Source organism: Salvelinus alpinus, chromosome 6 (genome assembly GCF_045679555.1).
Source record: "Salvelinus alpinus chromosome 6, SLU_Salpinus.1, whole genome shotgun sequence".
NCBI lineage: Eukaryota > Metazoa > Chordata > Actinopteri > Salmoniformes > Salmonidae > Salvelinus > Salvelinus alpinus.
Genome location: NC_092091.1, coordinates 26,112,733 through 26,122,559, shown reverse-complemented (window position 1 = coordinate 26,122,559; position 9,827 = coordinate 26,112,733). Strand labels below are relative to the sequence as shown.

The window sequence follows — 9,827 nt, the reverse complement described above, 5'->3', positions numbered from 1 at the left end:
TTGTTTTGGAATCTTACAATAAAAAAGGAACCTTTGGTGTTATAGAGCAGCCAAAGTGCATCGATAGACATTTTGTTTGCCCTTCCGCTAAACATAGAATCAGGATTTTTAGGCAAAGTTTTTTAAGAGCCACGTTACTAACGAAGACACTTGGAAACACCTTGGCTACTAAATATACATAGTAAGAAGGTTCTAACAATGATCTTAACAGTGTGAAGGCTCTGGGAAACGAGGCCCAGATTATTCCATCAGTAGGCTAAAAGCAGAGACTGAGGGCAACTTTTAAGGGGACTCTAGAGCAGTGGAACAGACTGTCTCATGTTTTCAGAACCCGGCCTTGATGGGATTCCTGCCTCATTAAACCACTAACAACTGGAAAACACAAGGCTGGCTGGACAGCGCTGCTTACATCCATAATCTCCTCAGCAGCCGTAATGGCCTTTGTTTTTATTTAAAAGATTATTGTGGCTGGAAAGTGTATTACATGAAAGGACACGATTGGCATGGCCAGACTACCGCATGTGGGGCCCCGGGGCACAAACCTTTTTTTGGAAATCATATATCTTACTATATTTCAACACATTTTGCCATGGTGCAGAGAGAAAAAATAGCTGTTTATTAGCTCATCTCATGCTTTTTTTTCACATTTTTCCATTAGGCAGAGAGAAAATGTGCAGTTTAAAACGTAATTTCCTGCTATTCTATTTTTCCCCACATGAGACTGAGAGAACATTTTGCAGTTTTGAAGCGAATTCCCTGCAATTCTACACATTTCACTATCATATACTATCTGGGAGCCCGTTCGGTAATCCGGCCCTAAAGGTTGGGCTATATTTCTGCAGTTTGTACATCAGTGTCAACAATGTGAGCTGTGATCATCTCTGATGTTAAAATACTTTAGCAGGTATGCAGGGGGCACTATTATCTCACAAGTGCACTTCTCCACGTGCCACCTGAATGGGTATTATATAACTGTCTTAGACATTGAATTAATGCATTTATTTTATTACTGTATCAATATACTGTATTTCATGGTATTCAAAATGCCACGGTTTCGAGTGTTTGAGAAAGATACGAAGCAGTCATGAATTATGATAGTGACATTTTATATTGAGCAGTGAATAATTCTCTATGAAATCTATATTGAAATAGATATTTTGTATTACCAAGGCAGCAGTTATGTGAAGCTTTACAGATACATCTCTCTGGATCTGCAGGATCTAGCTTCTAATCGTACATTATTCTGCTTCTAAAAGGTGAGTGTGCAATTGATAATGTAATAACGCCATTTACGAGAAGAAACAACAAAGCTCTTCAACACCTCATTTTATTGTCCCAACATTCAAAAGTACAAATAATTCAAACACAACAGTTTTATGAGAAAAAAAAAACATTTACAGCAAGATTTTTTATTTTGTTTCCAGTTTCAGAAATTACCTAAACTAGCAAGGATAACATGAAGTCATTCATCGCAGTAATTGGATTAAGAATACTAAGAATAACAGCAATAATAATAATAATAACAATAATCAATAATCGATAATTGATAAGTGATAGCATAAGTAAAAGAGACCAGTAAGGCCCTGTGAACTTTTTTCTTATTTTTTTGTCTTTAAAGATAGTTAATAGATTTTCAGATAGTAAACAAACACATTTTAGGAGAAAATAAAAAATGACAAGAGCCTTGTTCCTCTCTTTACCTTCCCTCCTACACTACTGGCTGTTGATTTCCTATTGGCAGGCTGCCACTATAAGGCGCTACAGGGGATGGTGTGAGCCATAGGGGTTGGACATAGACCGAGGTGACACAGCCCCATGTTTCAAACACCCTTACAAACACACACACACACACACACACATACACACACACACACACACACACACACACACACACACACACACACACACACACACACACACACACACACACACACACACACACACAAACGTTTTCACACACACACACAAACGTTTTCACAAACACACTCACACACATGAACACACAGACGCACAAGTGGGTCTAGACAGAACACAGGCACACATCATAAGAGTTCAAAAGACATAGGAAATATGTTCACACATCAGAACGACATTCTACTGGGGTTGTTGCATAATTCAAGCTCCCAACAGCTCTGGAGCATGAAAAGGGGTCCGTTGGTGTTCTGAGGTCAGAACCGTATAGTGGTTGGATGATGTCAGATGGGCTGCCTAAGACGTGGTTATGAGAGAGTATGTATATGCATATCAAAGTGTTTATAATGTCCCTACAACTCATGTTTTCTGGCTCAACAAAATCCAATTCAGTACTTCTGGAACCATTCCCTACCATTACCTTTCAAAATATATATAATATTATAGTATATAAAATATAGAATGGGTACAATCCATGAAATACCTTCAGTCTTTTAAAATTGCAACAACTGCCATAAGTACAGTTAGTGTGCAATGTTCAAGATCTCTTTAAAGAGATGTTCTTATGTAACTTTCAAACATGATGATTCTCTAAAAATAACTTTGACTCTAAGGTGAGTTGACTGATTACTCAAGTGCAATGAATGACCCTCAAATACAATGGACATTTATTTGCTCATCAAATTCATGTGCCCGAGTCTCCAAAATTGGATGTTATAAAATGTTTGAAAACCGAAAACTATGCTTCAGACCCACATTTTTGCATAAAGTTTCATCACAAAGCGGTAGTGTGGAGGGAGGGTGCGGAGTGGCTTTAAAACGACACAAACTTATCACAGGTTATATTGAACCAGAACAACTGTTATAACATTCTATTAAGACTAAACTGTATTGAAAAAGATTTAAAGATTTTGTTTAACAAGACAAGAAAAAAGCAATAGCAAATTTAACTATCAACTAGGTTATGCATAGCGAGTAACTGTTTCTAGTAATAAGGGAAGAGCGTCACCAACCCTCTTGACATTTTTTTTAGTTTTCAACTTTTGGATTTTTTATATTGTAATTTTGATATATCGGTACAAAGCACAAACGTACTAAAAGTTCTCAGTGCAGTGGACTAACGGAAGAGCCTCTCCCCTAGTCGCTTGGTTCCCTTTTGCTCAGAAACGTCCTCCCTCCCTGTACCAGAATCACGTAAATACACAGACTGAACAAATAAATACCAAAATAAATAAATAATGAATATAAATAAATAAATAGTTGAAGCAATGAAACAATCAATAAATAATGAATAAATACGTTATTTTATAAGCTTTTGTTCAATTTCTTTTGCCGCGGTAGTTAACAAAAATGTAATCCAAAAGGTTTTTTTCCCACAAGCGACATGACAACATATTAAACAGGATTCCTCACGAGTTTTCTAAATAACTGAACCATCACTTCATAAAGTTGTCATATAAAAAAGACAAGCTAAAACAAAAAACAGTGACAACTCATATAGATATAGATTTTGTAAAACAAATGTAGACTATATATTATCTATTTGTACACAACAAATAAAGACACCGTTGTAATAGATCCTTTGAGGAAACAAATATCTAGACTAACAGAACTAGCTAATTATTATAGAATTTTGACAATGCTTCACACTCAGCAAGTAACCTAAAAGTCAGCAAGCCAAAGAAAACTCTTTAAGTGATTCTTACATGGCCCAAAGTCCGTCATCTGGTTTTTCAGCAAGGAATAATCTAACCAGATGGGGGCCAACAATAAAAATAAAAAAGAACAGCAGCTCAATTCAATGTCAGCATCAAAGTATTTTTTTCCTCTAAACAACACATAGAACAACAAACTTGGATATTTAAGATACGTGAATCATGTAATATAGCACCTACTGTTGATCGCTAAAGGACGTTCTTTTCAAATTCCACAAAATGATAGCAAAGAAATCAATAGATAATGTAGGTTTTCTAAATGGATAGATGTGTATGTAGTCATTACTGATATCCCATAGACTGACAAAAAGAAAACAAGTGGACAATGCTTCTTGCTTTGGGCTCTGGACTGTGAGGGTGGTTAGGCCTTGAAAGACCTCTTTCCCTTCCCTTTTGGGTATCGCTGTTGAATAATTACGCACTATGAAAAATTACGAAGATCACCTGCCTCAATTTGCATCCCTTGACAAAACCTTCCATCTACAAAATTATCGCCAATCAATTTCTCCTAAAAACAAACAACCTTTGATCCTAAAAAGTACCACTGCAGAACGAACAAGACAAGGTGGCGCACATCCCTCCCCCCACCCTCTAATTAGCCAGTCAAAATATTTTTCTATTTTTTCAAATCCAGATTCTTGTAAAAATTCTTCAATAATTCTTATTTTAATTATCATATTATAAAAATAGATTTTCTTCTCTTTATTTTTTATTTTTCTGAATGCATTTTCAAGCAAAGAGATTTTCTCTTTGGCAATAGTGTTTTTTAAATCACTTAACGTGTCACCAGGAAAGCTAACCCATCCCCTCCCTCTCCCGATCTCCCAAACCCCAGTGAGGAAAGACATGTTTTGTTTGCAATACAAAACATTTTTTTTTTAAATAATTTTTTTCTGCATCAGAGAAAACAGGATTGTGTAATCCCTTAGAATTTATAGGGGTTTTTAATATACACAAAAAATGAATGAATGGTCACCAATTTAAAAAAGAGCCCCCTCCCTTCTTCTGTCAGGGAGGCATAATTCTAACGACAGTGGATCCGGATTTAAAAAAGAAAGAAATCCTGAATCAAGACCAAGAAAGTTCAATCTAAAAAGGATATTCTCTTCTTTCAAATAAGGGGACTGGTTTTGCTACTGTTTACATAGAAGAGAAAATCATTTAACAATCACAAGAACAGAAAAGATATACAACAGGAATCCTGTATTATCACAGGGATTCCCAAATCATGGATATTTTTATCTTTCATTTTGTAATACTTAGGCAACATTGGCTTATAGGTCCAAAGCTATATTATAAGCCGTTTCTAGTTCTTTTTTGTTTGTTTGTTTGCTGTGTTCCTGTTGGAGAGTTGCTGTGTTGGGCGACTATAAGGGTGATGGTGGTGACAGGGGATTTGGAGTGAGGAGGGGTTCAGGACTTGTGGGTCTTGTTGGTCTTGAATGAGACTTGCAAGACGCGGTCGCCCAACCGGTACCCATTGAGACTGGCGATGGCCATAGCCGCCTCGTCGTAGTTCGTCATGGTGACGAAGCCGAAGCCCTTGCACTTGTTGGTGTTGAAGTCGCGGATGACCTTGACATTGTTGACCGCTCCGAAGGGCCCGAACAGCTGCCACAGGACGCTCTCATCAGAGTCTGGAGACAGGTTGTAGACAAAGATGCACCAGCCAGTGCCTGTGTGGCCAGGGATGTTCATGCCCACCAGGCTAGTCATGCTGTCAATGGTGATGGGAGAAAACCTGCACCACAAGATAGACAGGGAGAGAGATAGGGAGGGAGATAAAGAGCACAATGTTAAGTGAAACAAATGTCAAATTGAGAGAAATAGGAAACCCACTGCGTGTGCATGGATTTACAAGCTCTGAGCTTGTAGGACAAGCCATTTCCCTATACACTCAAGTTCCCCTCCAAGTGTCCAAAGTGAAACCAAACTCTGCAATCCCAAGCATCTACTGTATTGGTTTTAAGTCTTTATAACTAGCTCCAACCAGCGCTCAGTACATACAGTACCAACCAAACAGCTCTAGCATTCCTATCCATCCAACATGTATTATTACCAGTGCTACCCAGTGCACAATGCACTGTGGGTATGTCTGTCTGTGTACAGTATCCTCCTGCTAGACTATCTCCCCTCTATCGCTCCTCACTATTGACTGAGCGGCTTCTTCTCAAGGCTGACTGCTCTGCGGGGGCCTGCTGGGAAATGTCTCCAGCAGCAGCATACGAGGGAGGGAGGCACAAGGGAAGCTTTACTCCTTCTGTCTCCCCGAGTGCCTCTATTGGGAACTAAATTGCAGGAACTTGCTGAATTAAAACATTTTTAAATTCATCAGATATTGAGTATGCAACCAAGTAAATCTGCTCTTATTCGCCCTGTAATCTTCTCCCTTTTTGCAATACAGAGATTTGAATGCTCAGTTGACTTCACTTACTGCCTTTCTGCTTAAAGGAAATTGCCACTTTAAATAAAAGGTAAATTGGATAAAAGGTTCATTTCTTATGCCACATCTGTAGGAATGACTATAAGCATTATTGGGTATGCTTTAATTGAGATTTCCGCTTTACTGCAGCTGTCTCAGAGAAGCCTCCTCCTTATTCAGGAAGGAGAAAACTAAATGGAAAATGGAAGCCCTTTACAGCCCAGTACCAGTAGCAATACGAACAAAGTGTATTCCATCCACCAACACTGCAGTCATATGTTTTGGGGTGGATGAGGATGACAGTGATCATAGTCTTGTATCGGCAAGAATCAGTACTACATGAGCTTTAACATCTTTGCCATCACAATATTCTGTTTGGTTATTGTTTGTGTCTCATTACAGTCACTCTATCTACTGGGCTCCTGAGTGGCGCAGCGGTCTAAGGCACTGCATCTCAGTGCTTGAAGTTTCACTACAGACACTACAAACCCCTAGTTCAATTCCAGGCTGTATCACAACTGGCTGTGATTGGGAGTCCCATAGGGTGGTGCACAATTGGCCCAGTGTTGTCTGGGTTTGGCCGGTGTAGGCCGTCATTGTCTTGTAAATAAGAATTTGTTCTTAACTGCCTAGTTAAATACATGTAAAATAATATATATATTTTTTAAATCCATCACCCTGTGTCAAATGAATATTTTTAACAGCAAGTCTTCCCTTCAGTAGAGGTCTTAACTTCTCTAGGGTAGGGGGCAGCATTCGGAATTTTGGATGAAAAGCATGCCCAAATTAAACTGCCAGCTACTCATCCCCAGAAGATAAGATATGCATATTATTAGTATATTTGGATAGAAAACACTCTGAAGTTTCTAAAACTGTTTGAATCATGTCTGTGAGTATATAAGAACTTATTTAGCAGGCGAAACCCCGAGGACAAACCATTCAGATTTTTTTTTTGAGGTCACTCTCTTTTCAATGGATTTTCATTGGGAATCCAGATTTCTAAGGGACCTTCTTGCAGTTCCTACCGCTTCCACTGGATGTCAACAGTCTTTAGAAATTGGTTGAGGTTATTCCTTTGTGTAATGAAGAAGTGGCAAAACCCAGTAACAGCTCCTGGAGTTCCCCGTGTATTCTTGTTCATAAGCCTGACGGTACGTCCCGCTTATGTACGGACTATCGTCGCGTAAATGCAGTTACAAAGTCTGATTATCTTCCTCTAACTCACTTAGATGACTGCATTGATAGAATTGGCTCTGCTGCTTACGTTAGTAAGTTAGATTTGCTAAAAGGTTATTGGCAGGTGCCTCTGACCTCTCGAGCTTCTGACATCTCGGCTTTCGTTACGCCTGATAACTTCGTACAATACACTGTGATAACCTTTGGAATGTGTAATGCACCTGCTACTTTTCAGCTCCTAGTTAACATTGTGTTTGCGGATGTGTCAAATTCTACTGCTTACCTTGACGATGTTGTGATTCATTCGTCTACTTGGTCTGATCATCTCGCCACCTTAAAAAGTGTGTTTCAGCGGTTGGTGAATGCTTCTTTAACCCTCAATTTGGCCAAGTGTGAGTTTGGGAAAGCTACTGTGACTTACTTAGGGAAGCAGGTGGGATGAGGTAAAGTGCGCCCAGTAAGTGGCAAACTGGAAGCAATTGTTGCTTTTCCTGCACCCACGACTCGCCGCCAGTTGAGCAGATTCCTGGGGATGGTAGGGTACTATCGTACGTTCTCTAAGAATTTTTTGGCGGTAGTAGCTCCCGTTACATCTCTGCTTAGTCCCAAAGTACCACCAAAGTGGTCCCAGGACTGTAACTATGCTTTTGAGTCTGCCAAAGCGCTACTTTGCTTGCTGACCCCAACTTTGACAAACCTAAGTTGGACGTAGATGCTAGTATACTGGGGGTGGGTGTGGTTCTCTTGCAGGAAGATGAAGAGGGAATGGATCGGCCCGTCAGTTTCTTCTCCCGTAAGTTCAACTCGTGTCAGTCAAGGTACTCCACTATTGAACAAGAGACGCTGGCTTTATTGGTAGCCTTACAGTTCTTTGAGGTATATGTGGGCTCCAGTCCCTTGCCTGTACTGGTCTTCATGGACCGTAATCCTTTGGTGTTTTTGAAGCAAATGTACAATCAGAACCACCGACTTATGCGGTGGGCTCTGATTGTACAAGGATACAATGTAAAGATTCATTATGTGAAGGGTTCGGCGAATGTGGTTGCTGACGCTCTATCACGGTTTTAGTAAATGGGGATGCGTGTTGGGTTTTGTTATTGCAAACTGTAAGTTTGCAGGTTTTGGGGTGGGCGTGTTACGTTCCCCAGTTTCTGTGTTGTTGTGGGTTTGTATGTGTATGTATTTCAGGAAATGGCTTCCTGGATTCCCCCAAGCAGCTGATTGGTCGGCCCCATTGCAGATTGGAGCTGACCCCGCCCTCTCGTCAGGGGATACAGCTGTCTGCAATTACAGACTCCTTCTCCAGCTGTATAAAAGCCAGTGTTTTTGCTCAGAGAGAGCTTCTTGGTATGTCCTGTGTTGGTTGTTGCTCAGATAGAGCTTCTGGATGTCCTGTGTTGGTTGTTGCTCAGAGACAGGTTTTGTTAAGTATTTTGTAGCCGCTACTTCTGAGGTATGTGGGTGTCAATAGGATGCAGTGTTTTTGATTATTGAAATTGTATTCTTCTGTTTCATTTGTTCCCGGGGGGGAAGGGAGTGCTTAGGCAAGAGGCCTGCGGGCATGTATATACCCGTAGTGTGTACTCTGTCTATGCACACTAGGTAAGACCTGGGCAGACCATCCCCTGTATTTTGGTTAGTGCGCCAGGTGGTGCTAGTTAGGTAAGTTGTGGGTAGGTAGGAGATGGGGCTCTAGCTTTTACTTTCTTTGCTTTGGTTCCATCCAGACCCTTTTTCCCAAAATTACCGCGTGAAGGAATAAATTCCCTGTTAACGGTAAAATTCTCTCTCAGTCATCCTTACCCGCGCCTACAGTCACATACCTCTTTCACTCCACGGGGAGTTGAGTGTAGCAGGGTGTTGTGTTTCCTCCTCCAAGAGGTGTGCGTAACACTGAGCAACAGGAAATGCACACGGCTCCATACAACGGCCAAAGAAAGAGACCACGTCCCCACTGCCTGCTGATGTACGCCAGCGCCATCCTGATGTCCAACCTTACCAACACATGTTGTCCCTCCAACATCGGAAGGAAATGCCTCAGCAATAGCAAAACAGTCAGTAGTTCTTGGTAATTGATATGCAGCGCCCTTTGCGCTGTTGACCAAATCCCGCTTTCCAAGTAGCCCACACACAGCCCTCCCCATCCCAGTAAGGATGCGTCTGTCATGTTCACCCTGCGGGACACTACCCAGCCCATGAGAACCCCCTGCAAACAGTAGTCACAATGTCCTTAGGCACGACGGGAATAACTTGAGAAACCGATGTGGCGAGATGTGTCCAGATGCGTAGCAATCCCCCAGTTCTGAAACAGACACATAAACAGAAGTCCCAGAGGCACCAAAGCTATCACAGAGGCCATCAGACCCAATAACCACAGACACAAGCGAAAAGGCACAGAGTGCACCAGCTGAAACTGTGCCAGACAGAGCCGGAATGCGATCCTCTTCTGTTGGGACAGAAACTTCTTGTTATCCACTATGAACCCCAGAGACTGAATAAAGGGAAACCAGTGTGGCAGTGTGGAGCTCCACCTATTACCTCTACTCCACTATGATCAGCCAATTGTCCAGATAGGCCAATACTCTGATCCCCTGGCACCACAA

The 9,827-nt window shown here is 41.0% G+C and overlaps 1 protein-coding gene across 11 annotated transcripts in view; it reads right to left on the bottom strand.

Moving 5' to 3' along the window:
- Positions 1-1,311: 1,311 nt before the first annotated feature.
- The window catches only part of LOC139578452 (ELAV-like protein 4), a 94,151-nt gene continuing 85,635 nt past the window's right edge, over positions 1,312-9,827 (bottom strand). For all 11 annotated transcript variants that reach the window (XM_071406051.1, XM_071406045.1, XM_071406048.1 and 8 more), the window contains one exon: positions 1,312-5,367. In XM_071406051.1, the coding sequence (XP_071262152.1) occupies positions 5,040-5,367 (328 nt within the window). In that variant the 3' untranslated portion in view covers positions 1,312-5,039. The remainder of the gene's footprint in view (positions 5,368-9,827) is intronic.